General features: G+C 50.1%; 1 protein-coding gene across 1 annotated transcript; it reads right to left on the bottom strand.

Annotated features, from left to right (window-relative positions):
* Positions 1 to 12,730: 12,730 nt before the first annotated feature.
* Positions 12,731 to 20,953, bottom strand: pycr1b (pyrroline-5-carboxylate reductase 1b). The gene is made up of 8 exons (XM_064324855.1): positions 20,795 to 20,953; positions 20,190 to 20,274; positions 18,489 to 18,559; positions 18,172 to 18,351; positions 16,146 to 16,367; positions 15,694 to 15,786; positions 15,181 to 15,344; positions 12,731 to 14,456 (listed from the first exon to the last, which is right to left on the bottom strand). The coding sequence occupies exons 2-8, from the start codon at positions 20,254 to 20,256 to the stop codon at positions 14,291 to 14,293; spliced, it is 963 nt and encodes a 320-aa protein (XP_064180925.1). The 5' UTR covers positions 20,257 to 20,274; positions 20,795 to 20,953; the 3' UTR covers positions 12,731 to 14,290.
* Between the last annotated feature and the right edge of the window lie 393 nt (positions 20,954 to 21,346).

Below are 21,346 nucleotides of genomic sequence, written 5' to 3'. Positions count from 1 at the left end.
ATGAAGGATCTACGCAACTGGCAAAAAAGGTTTAAAGGGACGGGGCACTTATTTATTTATTTATTTTAAAGGACATTCTTTCACATTGCATTACAAAACGCCCTCGTTAAAGGGACAGTACCCGCGGGCTGGCGTTTTTGACTGGGCTATAGCCTTCATAAGTAGAGGCAGCTGCTGATTGATTTTCCACATGTAAAAATGACCAGTGCGTTATTTTACTGAATGAAGAAACAGATTCACCTTTCGTTGTTGTGTTAGGGGAAATTGTAAATATAGTTGACAATAGAAGTTAAAGCACCAACAGTTTGCTGCAGATTAATGCAAACTATGAGTAAATTTCCGACCACATGAACAGGTATTCTTGGGCATATACAGAGGGTAATTTTTTTTGTAATTAACTGGTTGGAGGGCAACAGCGCCGAACGCAGTCGCTGTAGGCATTCGCACCTACGGTCGAACACAGCGACCGAACTGCCTTAATTGGGCACCTTAAACCCGACCTATGACCGCACTTTGCAAGAATCTCTTAAAGAGCCCCCGCGACGAAGCAGTTAGGATTGTTTTTCGGTGACTCTAAACAGCGTTGAGACAAGCGGTCGGCCATCGCGCATCCCTCAACCGGTACCTCAACCTCATACCGGCGGTATTTAAGGGTATTCTGGTGTGTGAGCTGGAAATCTGTTGTCGAACGCCGTTTCAAGTGCTAGTGCCCGTTATATAGGCTACACGTGACGAAATTACTGGACGGGGCAGGAGCTTCAAGAACTTTAATTTAAATGATCATAACTGCTGTTTTCATGTAACAGGTTATTATGGGAGACTTATAAAAAGACTATAACAGTACACAGAAAAAAATAATATATATCCCATTCATGCATACGTTATTAAACATCAGAGCAGGATTTCTCAGATATGTTATTACTCAAAATTACATACAAAATCACACGAAAAAAGTTAAACATCCATTTAAAAAACAGTTATTTTACTGTCCATATATGTGGACACCGTTGCATGAAATGGATGCATGGATGAATTTTTAATAAAATAAAAGCCGGTAATAGCTTATATACTAAGTAGCCTACTTCACATAAAAATTAATAGTAATGTTTTGTGACACAGAGGGAAAGCACATGGCCAAATGACTGGCGAACGGAGCGCTGTTATTATTGGGGCTGATTAGGGCGATTGCGTGGCATGCACTGTGACACAGATTATCAAAACTGTCATTGACTGCTGCTTCTGGGTACACGCTGTGATCACATGACACCAGGCAGGACCAATCTCTGAGTGCTGCGAACCATTCAAATCAGCGTTCGTTTCAAACCATCATTTTCACTGTGCTGGATTTCCACAAGGTTGGCAGTGCTCCCTGTGTCTAGCCAGACCCGGTAGGCCCTGCTGGAAAACTTGTGGTGGCACTTGTCAATAATTAAAAAAAAAAAACACAAGCAAACTTCTCTGTTCAGATGTAAGAACGGTCTCTCCACTGAACCATCTTTAGTACCTAAAACTTAGCGGGCTGGAGCCCTGACACGGCGAATGTCTTTGAGGTGAAACGTTGGCGAAGCACCGTTTTGTTCGCTGGGGAAGGTGCAGCGGTGGAAGAAAGCCCGGGGGGCAGACGCTGGCCCTCAAACGTGACCGAAGGTTGGGTTAGTTTTTTACCCCACGTCCTCTTGCCTCCCACTCCCCAAAACCCAGATATGACCACACATTTTGAATTGTTGCAACATGTCTTGACAACATGTTTTATTTAAATATATGTTCAGTGTTCTAAATTAAGGATTTTGAATTCCCCGGTGCACAAAATGGCTGTGCCAGATATTTCATTCCAGTCAAATCAGGGTAAGGAGCTGACATTCAGCTCATGAACTGAACAGTCCTGTGAAAAACTATTGTCGTTACTGCAAGTCCTGAAGTGAATTTATGTTAACTTGCTGAAATTGGTTGGACCTTTTATTTCTTTATTTAGGATCCCCATGAGCAATACACAGTGTGCAGCTAATCTTCCTGGGACCTAAAATTTTTTTAAAAAATCTACACCAAAATTCCTGGATAAGTGTGCATGGGATCAGCAAAAGACAGGGAGGCGGATCAGAACCAAGCCATTCTGGCCCATTCCCGGGTGAGCCACTAAGATCCGCAAGGATGGGAAGGGAAACCATAGCAGGAAGTGAGCTGTCACTGGCAGGAAGTGAGCCGCCACTGGCAGGAAGGGAGCTGCCACTGGTAGGAAGTGAGCCGCTACTGGCAGGAAGTGAGCAGCCACTGGCAGGAAGTGAGCCATCACTGCTGAATGCGCGTCAGCCAAGACCTTGCACTAGTAGCCGTGGATTGATAAAACCGCTCAAATTTCATTTTCAAATCCGAGTCTCCAGCATCAAGTTTTCCTCAGTCTAGATTTATTTCCTTCATTAAGAAATTAATTAAACTTTTATTTTGAAATAAGGCCATTTCTGATCTCTTCCCTCACCCTACAAAAATATAAAACTTTTTCCTTCTTTACTTTTGTCCTCTTCTTAATCTTTTTTTGTGTGCAAATAAATACATTTAAAAAGATCAGTCCAGAAACTGACTTGCCCTGTTAAAGGGTAGACACTAGGCCAAGCTGAGGGTCCAGACCGAGCGTGTTAGGGTCACGCGCTGAAAGGAGGGTGGATCATCAACGTACAGCGATGATAATCAGGAGTTTGCTGGTTTGAGTCTCAAAATAAACCTGTCACAGTGCCCTCTAAAGAGACATCTCACCCAAATTTGCTCATTATAGGACAAGCGGTATCCAGAGGCCCCCAGATCCACAGAGATCTAAAGATTAAAAAAAAAAAAAAACACAACATCTCTGTGTTCTGAAACAGTAAAATGTTAATGAGGACGATAACAGCACGCCACAGTTTGATGTAATGCCTTTTGTCAGCGGCACTTTATTCCCCAGGTACCGTTTAATGAGGGGATTCTGCAATGCATCTTGGGTAGCCAGCCCGAGCACATCTGTGTGTTTACGACGGCGCTTTGTCTCGCGCGCGGCTTGCGCTTGACAGGGAATTTAGGTCACCGGTGTGCCGGAGAAATACCAACACTGTCGCCGTAGTGACACCGGTGTTGGTTTTCATGCGCCAGCGCATCATTGTTAGAGGCACGCCGACGATGAGCTTCAGCGTACGAAGCTTTAAATAAAGTCGCGCGCTAAGCTAAAGGTCGGGTTTGCCACGGGCTATTTTAGTAGCGGGGGGGGGGGGGCAGCAGAGGGAGCAGGGGGAGCGAGCCCCTATGTCAGGTGACAGAATCTGAGCGCTACAAATCAGATCAGCTTTTTATTCGGTTGCCACTGTTTACCGCCCCGAACGGGGCAAACCCCCCGTGAACGGGGCAAACCCTCTGTGAACGGGGCAAACCCTCTGTGAACGGGGCAAACCCCCCGTGAACGAAGCTGAATTTGTCACCGTCGGGCTCCTTGTTAAACTGAACGTTGAGAACAGAACACTGGTCCGCGGTCTACATCGCCGCGTCTTCAGCTCGTAGAGGCTGCTGGCCGTGCGCGGGCCTCCGCTAGCCCCCTCTGGAGGACACCTGTTCCGCGGATTCCATTTTCAGCGGTCATTGCAGACCGGTTTCTCTCCGGTGCATCTCTTGGGCTTGGCCCTAACTTGTCCCAAACGCTGATCCAGGTATATTTTGGAAGAAAAGGGAGTTACTTTAGAAAGACATGGTTGACTTGATGATGATGACGATGACAAGAATGTTATGTGTATCGTACTTTTCATACAAATGTTACAGCTCAAGGTGCTCTACTGATGAAAGTAAAATAACTATAAAGACATGAATGGAAAAAATAAAACAATACATCTATTCAGTATATCGTAAAGCAAGTAAAAGCACAGAAACGTGCAAAGATAAAAGTACAATCGTCAACGTACGTCTTAAAGAAGCAGCCTGCGTCGTTTTCAGATGGCTCTCTGAGCGTACGGCAGAAGGTGACTCTACTGTCGCACACTACTGCCGTGAGGACGTAGAAATAAAAGGAACCCCCTTTCGGAATGTACAGCAGACGGAGTGCAGAGGGTCTGAGGGCACGTTTCGGCTAATACCTAGTTAAAATATACAGGTATACAGCCCGGTATCACACCAGCCACTGCTTTAAATGGTAAATGGTAAATGGACTGCATTTATATAGCGCTTTTATCCAAAGCGCTTTACAATTGATGCCTCTCATTCGCCAGAGCAGTTAGGGGTTAGGTGTCTTGCTCAAGGACACTTCGACATGCCCAGTGCGGGGTCCGTCACGGGCATTTGTAATCGGCACGTGAAAACATACTCTGTTTCGTGTTTTGACCTACGTTATTCCAAGCAGCCCACTAAATCTCACTCGTTTAGATTAAAATAAAATACAAGCGAATAGGGCGGCTACGCCTTCACCGACGCCGGTTTTGAAGGCAGACTTCCCCGGGAACGTTGGGCTGGGGGAAAGAGCGCTGATTATTCGGCGACTGATTTACAGTCCGATCCGAAGAGAGGAGTGAGCAGGGCATTAAAACGCGGTGCCTTCAGGTGAGCACCGTGCGCTGAGCTGCGCGGGTCGGATCCGCGGCTCTGGTGAACGGTGAACGGACCGCATTTATATAGCGCTTTTATCCAAAGCGCTTTACAATTGATGCCTCTCATTCACCCATTCACACACACACACACACACACACACACACCAACGGCGAGAGGCTGCCATGCAAGGTACCAATCAGCTCGTTGGGAGCAGTTAGGGGTTAGGTGTCTTGCTCAGGGACACTTCGACGCGCCCAGAGGCGGGGATCGAACCGGCAACCCTCCGACTGCCAGACAACCGCTCAACCGCTCTCACCTCCCGAGCTTGTCCTTGACCTTTCTCTGGTTACAGCTCAGCTCTTTTGCCGCGAGCTGGAGCAGGGGGCCGACATCGTGCGCGTTTATCCACGTTTATCCGCCCACCTCCTCCTCCTCCTCCTCCTCCTCCTCCTCCTCCTCCTCCCTCTCCCCGTTCGAAGAACGCAACAAAAGCCCGCCGAAGCCGGGGCGTAATGAGAAGCAAATGAAAGGTGTTGAGGGCAGATTTATCAGCGCGGAGAGCGGCGGGCGCCTAGCGGAGGGTAACCTTCGGAATAAAAGAAGGATTACCGAAATGCTCCGTCTCCCCGAGACTCCGTCGCGCGCAGGAACAAACAGAGGAGCGCTGCCGACGGCGCACGGCCCATTTAAATCGAAAGACGGGGTTAAGACGACGAGCGGGAGATCTGAATAAATCCCACCGCCACTCGTCCTTTTAAGGCTCACGGCGGCCATTGTGTGGTTAGACGTAAAACATTATTTTCCACAAACTTTTAAAATGAGTTCTTATCCTCCCCTCCCTCTTTTCCGAACCGCCGTTATCTCGACAGAAAGAACTTGTTTCTGCCCTCGGAAACCGGTCTTGAATGCAGCGCTGGTCGAGGACAGGGCAGAGGAGGAACACCTTTTGTGGAATGCTCGGCCTTGAGGACGAAGCAATTTGATGAAGACGCAACAAGCGTTTAGTTAAATGATTTTCGAAACACCTTCAGGTTCGTCCTACAACACAAGGACTTTGGGGGGTGGCGGGAGGGGGGGGGGGGCATCATTTTTGGCACAATTGTGCGGACCTTTGGCACAAAATTCACGAATGTCACCCAGACAATTATGGCTATGCCGGGCAATGCAACCAATTAAAGTCTGGATCTCCATAGCAGCCAGGCACGTTTTTTCCCCTAAACTTCTATTTTTAGGGTTAGGGTTAGGCCGCTGGGTTAGCATCAGTCCTGCTTGTGTTGAGGATGTGGCTCGATACTGGCTCCGTGTCGGTCCAGTAAGTTTCACCCGTGTATTTAAAAAAGTATAATCGGAGGTATATAAAACTGAATTGCATCGACTGCTTTGTTATATTCCAATAGCTCATTAATGTTATATTTTAGGCTTTTCGGTTAAAATAAACCTTATCTGGATTATCGGCAATGATGGATTAAATCAGACAGGCAATGGTGGTGGTAAGGGGGGGTGGGGGGGGGGGTAAGGGGGGACAGCCCTGTCGCAAATTTCCATATAGCACCGCCACAGCCCGTCAAGCATTTTCCTACAATTTTGCATTTTATAATAAATAAATAAAAAATTGTAATTGTATTGACCTAGGTCCTCCTTGGCATCTCCAGGGGAAATTTACTGCAGACAGGTATCTATCTATTCAGTACAAAGCATAAATATTGAATGACTACAATGATCACATTATTACCAAGGGTGCGTAAAGCTAATAGACTACAAGGCAATAACATCTTTGTTGTAATTATTAAATATTCATATTGTACTAAATAGCTATCTGTATTTACGCAGGTCTGTGATATAACATGTTAACAGGTGTCTGTTGAACATCACTTTAAATCTCTCACACATACTACTCTCCTTCAATACACCACCTCCTCCCATAAACCACCTCCTTCAATACACCACCTTCAACCATACAGCACCTCCTCCCATACACCACTTTCAATCATACACCACCTCCTCCAGTACAGCACCTCCTCCCATACACCACCTCCGCTAGACACCACCTCCTCCAATATAGCGCCTCCTCCCACACACCACCTTCTCCCATACAGTGCCTCCTCTCATACTGCCCTCCTCCAATACACCACCTCCTCCCATACTACCCTACTCCAGTACACCACCTCCTCCCGTACAGCGACTCCTCCCACCCACCACCTCCTCCAGTACACCACCTCCTCCCGTACTACCCTCCTCCAGTACCCTGGCCATTAGCCCCTCTGTGGGAATGAGGCTAATGAAATGAGGGAGCTGGCAAGCGGGCATTCCGTCTCACCCAGATTGTAATCTTGGACATTTTCCCGGCATCCCTGAGCCAACCAATCACAGCAGAGAGGGACACGGTGACCAGTAAACAGGAGCAGAACACACAATGGTTTGATTGACTTGCCGTTTGTTTTGTGGGGAAATAGAAACATTTGGATGGTTGACAAGAAAGCGGAGTTGGACTGGATTGTCTAAAATCCCATGGAACACAACATAATGCAAAATGAAATCACAAAACCATAATCCTGTCCTTGGGGAGAGAGGAACCGACTCGTCTCATGATGTCTAATGATGTTCAGTACCATTAAACCAATACTTGCGTTTGTCAATAAAACAGAAAGCAAATTGTGTTTTGTTATGTGTCGTATAAGAATGAAACTTTACAGTTCCAGTGTTGACTGTTATAATCACAGGCGCAGTTGGTGAATCCATTAGGGCTATCTGGGTAGATATTTCAGTCTTACACATAAATATCTGTTAGTCTGGATGGGCTAGCAGTCCATCAAGACTCCACAATTTGGCACGTCATAAACTTTCATGACACAAACTCTACGCCAGAGTTGCATTCAGATACACTCCAACATATCCCTATCCCTCGAATCGACCATTTTGTGACGAAATTTGTGACATGCAACAAGTGAACTCAACAGGTGCCCTGCAAGGGGGGGGGGGGGGGGGCAGACGAGGAACAAACCAAAAATCAAGCTGAATGGCCGTGTCATCTCTTCTTCACGTGTGGAGCACTGCATTGTGGGATTCCTTTCTCGCTGGAAGCTTGTGTTTTCATAAGCTAGGAGGGAAGAAACAAACGAGGAAGCGAGGGATTGTAAACGCCCCCCCCCCCCAAATCAGAACCGAATGACTCTGGGTGTGGCTGCCATATTTCATCCAGGCATCCTGGGGATCCCCCCCCCCCCGTGAAATAAGGGAAGGGAACATAAGGGGGAAAAATGAATAAAAATTGGATCCAAGCACAGCCCATGTTCTACACTACAAGGGCTGCTTCAGGCTAGCTTCCCTTCACTTCACTCATCCAATCAGGTGGGACCCAACACGTGATTGGCTCGCTTGGGCAAACTGTTCCAGTGTCCCTCTACGCAGCAGTTTCGGAATAATGGTAATTCCTCACGTGTACAAAGAGCTTTTCACAGTGATGAGGGGGGGAATTCACCTCCAGCCACCACCAGCGTGTAGCACCCCCGCCTGGGTGATGTGTGGCGGCCATTTTGGGCCAGAACGCTCACCGCACAGCAGCTGAGATGGAGAGGGAGAGAACGACTTGCTTTTAGGGGGGAATTTAAGACGGGGGATGATTCAGGTGGCGGGTTGCGACAGCCAGGTTGGTGTATACACCGCGAGTAAGTGGCAGAAATGCTTGCATACAGCAGGCCTCCGGGTGCCCTCCCCTGCTTCCAGGTGTCCTCCCCTGCCTCCAGGTGCCCTCCTCTCTCTGCCTCCAGGTGCCCTCCTCTCTCTGCCTCCAGGTGCCCTCCCCTGCCTCCAGGTGTCCTCCCCTGCCTCCAGGTGCCCTCCCCTGCCTCCAGGTGCCCTCCCCTGCCTCCAGGTGTCCTCCCTGCCTCCAGGTGCCCTCCCCTGCCTCCGGTGCCTCCCCTGCCTCGGTGCCCTCCCCTGCCTCCGGTGCCCTCCCTGCCTCCAGGTGCCCTCCCTGCCTCCAGGTGCCCTCCCCTGCTCCAGTGCCCTCCCCTGCCTCCAGGTGCCCTCCCTGCCTCCAGGTGCCCTCCCCTGCCTCCAGTGTCCTCCCTGCCTCCAGGTGCCCTCCCCTGCCTCCAGTGCCTCCCCTGCCTCCAGGTGCCTCCTCCTGCCTCCGGTGCCCTCCCCTGCCTCCAGGTGCCCTCCCTGCTCCAGTGCCCTCCCCTGCCTCCAGTGTCCCTCTGCCTCCAGGTGCCTCCCTGCCTCCAGGTGCCTCCCCTGCCTCCAGGTGCCCTCCTCCCTGCCTCCAGGTGCCTCCCCTGCCTCCAGGTGCCCTCTCCTGCTGGTGCCTCCGAGGTGCCCTCCCCTGCCTCCAGGTGCCCTCCCCTGCCTCCAGGTGCCCTCCCCTGCCTCCAGGTGTCCTCCCCTGCCTCCAGGTGCCCTCCTCTCTCTGCCTCCAGGTGCCCTCCCCTGCCTCCAGGTGCCTCCCCTGCCTCCAGGTGTCCTCCCTGCCTCCAGGTGCCCTCCCCTGCCTCCAGGTGCCTCCCTGCCTCCAGGTGCCCTCCCCTGCCTCCGGTGCCCTCCCTGCCTCCGGGTGCCCTCCCCTGCCTCGGTGCCTCCCCTGCCTCCGGTGCCCTCCCCTTTGCCGCTCCATGCTGATGCCCTCCCTGCCTCCAGGTGTCCTCTTCTGCCTCCAGGTGCCCTCCCCTGCCTCCAGGTGTCCTCCCCTGCCTCCAGGTGCCTTCCTCTCTCTGCCTCCAGATGCCCTCCCCTGCCTCCAGGTGCCCTCCCCTGCCTCCGGGTGCCCTCCCCTGCCTCCAGGTGCCCTCCCCTGCCTCCAGATGACCTCCCCTGCCTCCAGGTGTCCTCTTCTGCCTCCAGGTGCCCTCCCCTGCCTCCAGGTGCCCTCCCCTGCCTCCAGGTGCCCTCCTCCCCTGCCTCCAGGTGCCTTCCTCTCTCTGCCTCCGGGTGCCCTCCCCTGCCTCCAGGTGCCCTCCCCGCCGTCCGCGGCGAGAGAGGCAGAGCGGCACGGCGGTGTCCGCGGGCGTCGGGGGGAGACGAGCGGCGGGACCGCCTTTCAGGAGCGCGGAAAAGGTCCCTCGCGAATTCAATTACCGACTCATCACTAATTCATGGACTCCATTACGCCCAGGTGGAAATGGAGAAACTGGTGTCCTGGCACACCCCTCTCCCTCCCTCCCTCTCTCTCCTTCTCTCTCCCTCCCTCTCTCTCCTTCTCTCTCTCACTCCCCTTTGCAAACGGAGACATTTTCATCTGCTGAATTATGCAGATGAAGGCATTTAGTGAGATTTAAACACTCATGTTTTACAACCTTTTTTTGGTGGGTGGAAGGGGGGGGTGGGGTGGTGGTGGTGGTTTGTAAATCAAATGCCCTCCCCCCCCCGCCCCCTTCCTAACGGCCCCCACCTGCTCTCCACAGGCAGTCTGTAAACGCTTTAATGAATCCTACACAAAAAAGCAGGGAGGATAAAAATAAAGTAATCAATCAACCAGACATTAATGACTTTATGGGGCTAACCGCGACGTGTCCCCACGTCTGTGTGAAGCTGGCAGTGGCCTAAGGTCCAGGGGTCAGAAAGTAAAAGCCCCGCCATGCGTTTCTTCCACCCGTGAACTCAGCCAGCTGATTTCGCTAATTAGCTCCACCTCCTGGCTGATGAATTGTGCTAATGAGCAAATCCAGGTGATCGGAACATAATACACACACAATACAGACCTACAGGAAATACAGTTTTGCAGTGGCCTGCATCTGGGAATCAAACCCGCAACCTCTGATTTACAAGGGCAGTACCCAAACGGCTGCCCTATGTAGCTGCATTAGCACACCTGAGTAATGCACGTCTGGTTTGGTCCAGTGTGTAGATAATGTTAGCACTAGCCCAAACTGCTGCCCTATGTAGCCCTGCGTTAGCATACATGGCTAATGTGCATCTGGTTAGGCGTGTGTAGATAATCAGACAGCACCAGCCCAGTTTCAGTAACTGCAGCGGTGGCCTTATAACCAGCACACTGTAGGTCTGAACCTGGGGCTGAAGCGGCACCTTTATGACCTGCACATGTCCTCAGGAAGCACCCACCTGTCGCTCCTCAAACAGCGCCGTTTAACAATAATCCCAACCGCAACCCTGCAGGCAATAATCCCAACCGCAACCCTACAGGTAATAATCCCAACCCTAACCCTACAGGTAATAATCCCAACCCTAACCCTACAGGCAATAATCCCAACCGCAAGCCTACAGGAAATAATCCCAACCGCAACCCTACAGGCAATAATCCCAACAGCAACCCTACAGGTAATAATCCGAACCGCAACCCTACAGGTAATAATCCGAACCCTACAGGTAATAATCCGAACCCTAACCCTACAGGTAATAATCCAAACCCTAACCCTACAGGTAATAGTCCAAACCCTAACCCTACAGGTAATAATCCAAACCCTAACCCTACAGGCAATAATCCCAACCGCAACCCTACAGGCAATAATCCCAACAGCAACCCTACAGGAAATAATCCCAACCGCAACCCTACAGGTAATAATCCGAACCCTACAGGTAATAATCTGAACCCTAACCCTACAGGTAATAATCCAAACCCTAACCCTACAGGTAATAATCCCAACCCTAACCCTACAGGTAATAATCCCAACCCAAACCCTACAGGCAATAATCCCAACCGCAACCCTACAGGTAATAATCCGAACCGCAACCCTACAGGAAATAATCCCAACTGCAACCCTACAGGCAATAATCCCAACAGCAACCCTACAGGTAATAATCCGAACCGCAACCCTACAGGTAATAATCCGAACCCTAACCCTACAGGTAATAATCCGAACCCTAACCCTACAGGTAATAATCCTAACCCTAACCCTACAGGTAATAATCCCAACCCTAACCCTACAGGTAATAATCCCAACCGCAACCCTACAGGTAATAATCCCAACCGCAACCCTACAGGAAATAATCCCAACCCTAACCCTACAGGTAATAATCCCAACCCTAACCCTACAGGTAATAATCCCAACCCTAACCCTACAGGTAATAATCCCAACCGCAACCCTACAGGCAATAATCCCAACCGCAACCCTACAGGAAATAATCCCAACCGCAACCCTACAGGTAATAATCCGAACCGCAACCCTACAGGTAATAATCCGAACCCTAACCCTACAGGTAATAATCCGAACCCTAACCCTACAGGTAATAATCCAAACCCTAACCCTACAGGTAATAATCCTAACCCTACAGGTAATAATCCTAACCCTAACCCTACAGGTAATAATCCTAACCCTAACGGTAATAATCCAAACCCTAACCCTACAGGTAATAGTCCAAACCCTAACCCTACAGGTAATAACCCGAACCCTAACCCTACAGGTAATAATCCCAACCGCAACCCTACAGGTAATAATCCCAACACTAACCCTACAGGTAATAATCCCAACCCTAACCATACAGGTAATAATCCCAACCCTAACCCTACAGGTAATAATCCCAACCCTAAAGGTAATAATCCCAACCCTAACCCTACAGGTAATAATCCCAACCACACCACCATTATCAACAGGATAATATCAAACCCTACACCCTTATCTACAGTTTAATATGAAACCATACACCTCTTATCTAGTCTAATATGAAACCGTACACCCTTATCTACAGTCTAATATCAAACACTACACCCCTTATCTACATTCCAATATAAAAACCTACACTCTTATCTAGTCTAATATCAAACATTACACCCCTTATCTAGTCTAATATCAAACCCTAAACTCTTAGCTACAGTCTAATATCAAACATTACACCCCTTATCTAGTCTAATATCAAACCCTAAACCCTTATCTACATTCTAATATAAAAACCTACACTCTTATCTAGTCTAATATCAAACATTACACCCCTTATCTAGTCTAATATCAAACCCTAAACTCTTATCTACAGTCTAATATGAAACCCTAATCCCTTACCTAAAGGCTAATCAAACCCTACACCTGTCTATACCAGTGTTCATCTCACATTATCATAAACTGTGTTTATGAATCGCTCGTTAAGAGAATTTGTTAAATACAAATTTTCAAATGTAAACATTCTGGAACACGTGATGCCCAAGACAAGCTCAGCAATAATGAATAAATAAATAAATAAGTACATATTTCAGAGGCAGGGCATCGACCCCAGCAGGCATTCAGCATTTAAAAAATCCAAAGCACCTCAATTTAGGGGGTTAGCAGCTTTTAATAACGTCCCCTACATGTTTTTACAGGACCGAGAATCAGTGGTCAAGGGATTCATCTTCACTGTGTTCTGCCACAAGGTACCGATTGTAAAAGAACCAAATAGAAAAAAGAAACTGACCAAAAATCTGAGAATATATGGATGGGGCTTTCGCAAACAAATAAATAAAAAACAGTTCAGTCTGTGCCCAGACAAAAAGAAAAAGGGTTACTTGTACAAAAATAAAAAAATAAAAAACACTGACGGGTGTGATGTACGCTGTCAATTTGAGAAGATCTGTAAGGCAATCCCACGTTCCTACTGCACGGCTAATTCATACAACAACAAAAAAAAAGAAATTACATTTGTTAAAGCTGGGCAGTCGTTTTCTTGACCTATACCAACTGTAGCAGAAACTGTGCAGCCTGAGGAAGACTCTCCAAAAGCATACATACACAAAGAAAATGTATTCATGAAATGATATACCAAACTGCAGGCCAGTTTTCTGAAAACATGACGGCAGAGAATTTGTCAATGTTTTTCCACTGATGTCAAAGACAACTCTGGAGAAATAGGTCCAGCTGTCAGAAAGTCAAGTCTGTTCTGTGACATCATAAAGCTGACATTCATCTCAACAGGAAGTCTGTAACAGGAAGTGATGCGACGTGACTGGCAAGGCAGCTGTGGACAGGGCCTGGCAGGTCAGGTTTGTATCCGATTCTAAGTTCTAACTGGGTTTTGCAACTGATTTTCAGGGACTTGATTTTTCCCCGATTACAGGAAAGACTGATTTTCAGGCCCTAAATGTCTCATACACACACGCACACATGCGTGCACACATACACACTCTATACACACACACACACACACACACACCAAGAGCTTCAACGCTCTGACAGCAAAACAACCGGAGCAATACAAATGTCACCCACAGATATTTAGGGCCTCTCAAAACTAACAAAAAAAAAGTTTTTCCTGATCAGGTAAAAAAAAAAAATCAGGAAGAAATCCCATCCCTGGTAAGGGCATTAGAACTAGCTCTAATATCACCTGTAACGTCCCTGCAAGAGAGCAGGAAATAGAGATGTAATACACACACATTCAGAACCCGGGGGGACTTGATGCTCTACCTAACGGGACCAAAGCGCTGGGTGACGGAAACGGACACCAAACGATAGCTTTCAGTCACACGCGCACGCTCCATCTACAATATGCGCACGCTCCGTCTGCAATATGCGCACGCTCCGTCTGCAATATGCGCACGAAGCTTATACGGGTGTAAAACGCAGACGTGCTGATGCCAAAGCTCCTCGGACACCAGTCCGTATGTAAGAGTTCGTCTGAGCAGACTGTCCGTAGTGAGAGAGAGAGAACAGGGGAGGGCCGGGTCGCAGCTAAAGCTCTTCTGTTTCTTTGCAGGGTCAGTGTGTGTGTGCATGCGTGTGTGTCTGTGTGTGTGTATGCATGTATAGAGTGTGTGTGTGTGCACTTGCGTGTGTGTGCGTGAGAGTGTGTATAGTGTGCGTGTATGTGTGTATAGTGTGTGTGTGTGTGTGTGTGCTCAGTTCTTCTTCATCCCAGGGCGCTTGCTGTTGAACATGTTGACGGAGCCCTTAGGCCCCACCCCCGTCCCGGCCACGCCCGGCTGCTGCAGCACCTTGTCCAGCGTCGTCTTCTTAATGGCGGCTGGAGAGATCTTCTCCTGGTCAGCCAGGAACTGCAACTCCCTGAGAGAGAGGGGGGAGGGGGGGGGGGAGAGGGGGCAGAGAGAGCGGGAGGGGAGGGAGAGGGGGGGGAGAGAGTGAGAGAGAGAGAGAGAGGAAGGGAAAGAGAAAGAAAAAACAAAAATACACATTCAGAAACTAAGCAAAAAATAAATAAAATCAAATAATACACTAGTAAGTTGGTATGGTATTTGCCCATGAAAGGGGCGCCCACTCGAGCAGACTACCAGAGCGCCGCGAGAAAACGGCAAACTGAGGAAAGCAGCGGAGTCCGGGAGTGCACATCTCAGACCGGAGCACTGAACCTCTCTCTCCTCCGCTTAATCACTTTCTCACCGGCCAGTACCGCCCTCTACTGTCCAAAGCACGGCATGGCAGCGCGAGGGATTGACGTTCACCGGCGGTCGATGTTCATTCGTGCGTTTGCCGCAGCGTCCCCACACTGCGGGAGACCCGCTCTCCTGCCCTCGCTCGGTGCAGCCAGACGGGTCCGTGGTCCGGTCCGCAGGCCACAGCGCCTGCCCTAAACCATGACGCCTCCACGGCGGGGGGTGGGGGGGAATGGGGGCGGAGCCTGAGCGCACCTGGTCCTGATGCAGGACGCCTCCACGGCGGGGGGATGGGGGGGGGGGGGGGGCGGAGCCTGAGCACACCTGGTCCTGATGCAGGACGCCTCCACGGCGGGATGGGGGGGGTGGGGGGGAATGGGGGCGGACCCTGAGCGCACCTGGTCCTGATGCAGGACGCCTCCACGGCGTTGATCAGCAGGCTGCGGAAGCCGCCGCTCTCCAGGACGTGCAGGGCGTGGATGGTGGCGCCCCCTGGTGAGCACACGTTGTCCTTCAGCTGGCCCGGGTGCTGCTCTGAGTCCAGCAGCATCTTCGCTGCACCCTGCGGGGGGGGGGGGGGGTGGAGGGGGAATACCAGCAGGTTGCAGGTTCAAATCCTAATCAGGCCAATGCTGTTGAGGTACAGCTCAGGTTATTAAATATGTACAGACGTATGCATATGAATATTAATGTACAAATAAATAAGCTAAGCTATGGTGGCTGCTAAGGAGACGACAGATAATGAAGACACCCTGACTATGATAATGGACAGAGAGACAGGGGTGCGAGGGGACAGGAGTATGAGGGAGGATGGGGGATTGGGACGGAGGGCATGGACAGAGAGTGAGAGCGATAGAACGGAACTGTACAGGATGAGGAGGGGGTGGGGGGGGTACAGAGGGGTGACTGACCAGCAGGGCTTGTGCTCCCAGCCTGACCGCCAGTCTCCGTGGCAACCCCATCTTCACCCCGCCATCCGCCAGAGCGTCCAGTGCTGTGAACGCCTGCGAAGTCAACAACACGCACACGTCAGCAACACGCACACGTCAACAACACGCACACGTCAGCAACACGCACACGTCAGCAACACGCACATGTCAACAACACGCACACGTCAACAACACACACACGTTAAGATCATACACACGTCAACAACATGCACACGTCAACAACATGCACGTCAACAACACGCACACGTTAAGATCACGCACATGTCAACAACACGCACACGTCAACAACACGCACATGTCAACAACACACACGTTAAGATCACGCACACGAACACCAGCAACACGCACAGTGCGGGATTTATATAACTGCAACGGGAGCGACCCTTGACCCCCCCGGGGTGGGCGGGGCTTACGTAGGCGGGGCCGCTGCCGCTCAGGCCGGTGACGGCGTCGATCAGGTCCTCCTCCACCTCCGTGCAGAAGCCCACGCTGGCCATGAGCTGCTCCAGCAGCCGGCCGTCCTCCACCTCGGCGTGCGTGCCCGTGGCGTACACCGTGGCCCCCTCCCGCACCACCACCGGCGTGTTCGTCATACACCGCATCACCTTGGGGGCCGGGCGGTACTGCAGCAGCTTCTGCCATTGGACCAGAGGGGAGAGAGGGGGGGAGTTAGGGGTTACAGAGGGAGAGAGGGAGGGGGAGCGGGGGGAAAGGGAGGGGGAGCAGTGAGAGAGGGAGGAGGGAGGGAGGGGGAGCGGGGGAAGAGAAAGGAAGAGAAAGGGAGCAGGGAGAGAGAGAGGGAGGGAGATAGGGCACAGGAAACAGAGACAGAGGGAGGGGGAGTGGGGAGAGAGAGGAATTAAGAGATGGAGAGGGGTGGAAGATAGGGAGGGGGAATGAGAGAATGAATGAAGAAGGGAAGAGGTAGAGAGAAAAGAGGGACAGAAGAGAGGAAGGTGAGAGGGGGAAAATGAGAGAGAGAGAAAACAGGGAGAGAGAAAGAAAAGAGAGATAGGGACAGAGGGATAGAGGGGAAGAGGAGAGAGAAAGCCAGAGGGGGGAACAGTGGGGTCTGAATAGAGATGATCTGCTTTGTCTGCACTTTCTCTCAAACAGACCCCCTCTGCTCAACTCCATGCAAATGAAAGGGACTTTTTCTCCATCCTAAAAAAAAACAGGACCTACTACATTTAAACAGGAACTGAACACAGAGCACCTGAAAAAACCATGGTCAGAAAACTACCAACAAACACCTGACCTGCACTCCAAAACAGACACAGGTGAGCATTGACACATCTGCACTCTGAAACAGACACAGGTGAGCATTGACACATCTGCACTCTGAAACAGACACAGGTGAGCACTGACACACCTGCACTCTGAAACAGACACAGGTGAGCACTGACACACCTGCACTCCGAAACAGACACAGGTCAGCACTGACACACCTGCACTCTGAAACAGACTCAGGTGAGCACTGACACACCTGCACTCTCAAACAGACACAGGTGAGCACTGACACATCTGCACTCTGAAACAGATACAGGTGAGCACACACACACCTGCACTCTGAAACAGACACAGGTGAGCACTGACACACCTGCACTCTGAAACAGACTCAGGTGAGCACTGACACATCTGCACTCTAAAACAGACTCAGGTGAGCACTGACACACCTGCATTCTGAAACAGACACAGGTGAGCACACACACACCCGCACTCTGAAACAGACACAGGTGAGCACACTCACACACCTGCACTCTCGAACAGACACAGGTGAGCACAGACACACCTGCACTCTGAAACAGACACAGGTGAGCACTGACACACCTGCACTCTGAAACAGACACAGGTGAGCACTGACACACACCTGCACTCTGAAACAGACTCAGGTGAGCACACTGACACACCTGCACTCTGAAACAGACTCAGATGAGCACTGACACACCTGCACTCTGAAACAGACACAGGTGAGCACTGATACACCAGCACTCTGAAACAGACACAGGTGAGCACAGACACACCTGCACTCTGAAACAGACACAGGTGAGCACTGACACACACCTGCATTCTGAAACAGACACAGGTGAGCACACTGACACACCTGCACTCTGAAACAGACACAGGTGAGCACACTGACACACCTGCACTCTGAAACAGACTCAGGTGAGCACTGACACACACCTGCACTCTGAAACAGACTCAGGTGAGCACTGACACACACCTGCACTCTGAAACAGACACAGGTGAGCACTGACACACCTGCACTCTGAAACAGACTCAGGTGAGCACACTGACACACCTGCACTCTGAAACAGACTCAGGTGAGCAGCAGAGGGGCGGGGCGAGCAGCAGAGGGGCGGGGCGAGTAGCAGGGGGCGGGGCGAGTAGCAGGGGGCGGGGCGAGCAGCAGAGGCGCGGGGCGCGAGCAGGACGCACCTTCTCGATGGAGCTGATGGTGACGCCGGCGGCGCAGGACACGATGAGGTGGCGGTCCTCGATGTCGGGCCCGATCTCGTCCAGCACGAAGGGGATGATGTGCGGCTTGACCGCCAGGAACAGCACGTCGCTCTTATTGGCCGTCTCCTTGTTGCTGGTGGTGAAATTCACCCCCATTTTCTGCACCGGGGTCGGGGTGTGGGGGGGGGGGGGGGGGGGGTTAAAGGCAAGAGATGTCAGTCTTCGAGATTTAGGGAGAAACTGTGCCCCCCTGCCCAGCGGTGCCTGCCAATGGGGCGTCCTGGGCACGTACTCACCCTCAGCCCAGACACCGTCGGGAGATCCGTGTCTGGAGAACTGGCTGTGATCCTGTGGGTGGCAATCACACCTACGAGAGAGAGAGAGAGAGAGAGGGAGAGAGAGGGGGGAAGGAGGGAGGAAGAGAGAGGGGGGGAGGGAGAGAGAGGGGAAAGAGTGAGGGCGAGAGTGAGATGCAGAAGGAGACAGAAAGAGGGAGAGTGAAAGAAAGAGGAAGGAAGAAAGAGAGGTAGAGAGAGTGAGAGAGAGAATCACGAGAGAGAGAGAGAGAGAGAATCACATCAAAACATTGTGGGATTTATGTATGCTGCATTAGTTGACTTGTTTGTGATGACTTGTTTGCGATTACTGTCTGTCATTGTTACTTTGGTATACGGTTGTTGTATCGCTCATTGTGTGCAAGAAAAATTCCCTTCGGGGCAATAAAGGTTTCATTCTTTAGTCAGAATTATGCCCCCTTCACACACGCATCTCAACCCGTAAATGTTAGATATTTTAGATATTGGTGTCATGTGTGAACAAGACCCGGAATGCAAGACGTTCCCCCAATTTGCCAGGTCAGGAGACCTAGTAAGACCTGCGGAAATCGAAAGCAGCAAGGTTCCCGCAAAAAGCACTCAAAAGGGTTCTGCTGTTCTTACCCAAGACGGTTTCATTTCTGGCACAATTAGTTTAACGAAGAGCCCACTTTTCTCAGTCGGCCCTCTCAACAGGTCCCGCTCACATAAAGAGACACAGCACAGAGAGAAGACGCTGGAGCTGCACGGTGATTTTGTGAGGGCGCTCCGAACATTCCGTTCATGAACGGGATAGACAGCGTCACCCTCCCGGCTCGACGAGGCTTTGTCTATTGTCAGAACCCCATTACAAAATTCTCATCGTTGCCTCAGGAATAGCTTGTGCCCTGTGCGACACTCCTCCCTGGTAAACATCTGTGTCAGGCTCTTCCAGTTTTTTTTAATTTATTTTTTTAACCCAACGTAGCAAGCTGCAAGCACCACATATCAAGGGAAGATATATGTAGCTATTTAACTTGGCTAAAATCATTATTTTCTATGCATTTTACCTGAAAACAACTCAGCGTATACGTTTTGATTTTTAAAGTATGCTTCCAGTGATTATCTTATATGAACTATTTGGGATCATATATAGCTGAGCTGCAACGGTTAAAGATGGCACCGTAAGTTCTGTAAAAACTATCACTCTTGAACTGTGTTGTGCTGGTAGGATTTACACCTCGGCCAAAACCATTACCCTATTCAGAAATATATCCAACAGTTTTACAGACAAACTGCTGCCTCGTTTGCATTTGTCCTCCATTATGAACATAATGTTCACTGTGCGAACCGGGCTTTGTGTTCTTGGCTATGAATAACTGTACAAAATGACTATTTCTACCTTATCGAACCTGTGTTTTGTAGTTGTTCCAATGACGTTGATATGCACTTCCGTACGTCGCTTAGGATAAAAGCGTCTGCTAAATAAATATAATGTAACGGGGGAAACTAGCCCACCTAACCAGTGGCTATGACTGAACCCGACAATTTTGCAGGTCCCCGTGTGAAAGAGGTCTGAACAAGCCAATAGGAAACTAAGCCGCAGGCAGCACACAACAGCTTCAATTCAGCACGGCCGGAGGGGCCTCAGCCTCCGAGGCTGGTTTAAAGTAGGTCAAAAGTAGGTCACGGTCACGGTCTTACCGGCGGCGGCGAATCCTTTCACCAGCGCGTGGGCCAGCTGCCCCGCACCGATGAACCCCACGCTCATTGCGCGAATCTGGCTGCCCTGTAAACAAAACCCGGACGAGTCACTGAACAGCAGCTCCAAATTAAATTCAGACTCTACTCTGAAATGCATCAGCAGCGCTGCGTGACACATGTAGGCACGTTTCCGCGTTTCTTTCTAATACATTTTAGCTAGTAATTACCACCAAGAAGCAATAATTGTGGATCACGTCACGACTGAAGATTATGTATATGAGGGCATCTACATAAATAAGCACGCCAATTCATGAATTTCCCAATTAAATAAATGCAACTGATTCATATAAATGAACATCTGCTGGTCTTGTTAGGTTCCGTTTAGGTTTGTGAGGAAATTGTACCAGTGAACAGTATGGTTTTGTAATGTATTTAGCAACCGAGCTATAACAAGATGCTTACTGTTACTTGATCAAAGATACGCATTTGATCAGTCAAACCATATACCAATTCAGTGTAAATTTAACCTTAGCTAAACTGTCACAATCGGCGGTTAAAGCGACACAGTCAACCTAAAAGCGGCCCAGATCCGTGGCAATACTTACCTTACAATTGGGGGGAAAACTGAAAATATCTCAACTCAACAGCTAGTGAAAATCCTACTTCCTCTTCGGTTTTGTAATGAAACAAAACGGCGCTCGCTTAGCAGCCGACAGTCAACGTGGCCGCCTCCTTTCTCTAGTGCCACATGTTCCGGGTAACTGCCTTGAGGGACGTGCGCACTGACCAATGATTATCACGATTGCAGTTGCTTCTGGCCAATCGCAGTAAAGCCGACCGAGATTGTAAGGATCAGGACGGGACTTGCAAGGTGGCAGGCCGGTTGCATCATTTCCATAAAATGTAGTGGGAGCATTTTGAAGGGAAATATAGGTCAAGTACCCGGTATGCACTGTATGCACATTACGGTATAAAATATATGCGGTGCATTAAGCGCGTGATGACTCCCCCTGGTGGTCTGAGTAGAATATAGCGCCGTGATGACGGTCCGAAACGCGAGCTTCACCGAAGTGCAGACCTTTCCCCTTCTACCGTTTCCGCAAAGCACCCCAAGATCTTGAAATCCATTTCAGCTCATTGTTTGTATTTTAACAATT

The sequence above is a fragment of the Anguilla rostrata genome, chromosome 2, assembly GCF_018555375.3.
Source record: "Anguilla rostrata isolate EN2019 chromosome 2, ASM1855537v3, whole genome shotgun sequence".
Classification (NCBI taxonomy): domain Eukaryota; kingdom Metazoa; phylum Chordata; class Actinopteri; order Anguilliformes; family Anguillidae; genus Anguilla; species Anguilla rostrata.
This window is presented reverse-complemented; position numbering and strand designations above follow the sequence as displayed.

Bases quoted from the DNA above. Each gene is read 5' to 3' on its own strand.
- pycr1b (XM_064324855.1), bottom strand. From the start codon at position 20,256: ATGAGCGTGGGGTTCATCGGTGCGGGGCAGCTGGCCCACGCGCTGGTG. The intron at 18,352-18,488 runs GTGAGTACGTGC...ACCCCGGTGCAG, and splicing joins CGACGGTGTCTGGGCTGAGG to AAAATGGGGGTGAATTTCAC. The intron at 15,787-16,145 runs GTAAGCCCCGCC...TTGACTTCGCAG, and splicing joins GCGGCAGCGGCCCCGCCTAC to GCGTTCACAGCACTGGACGC.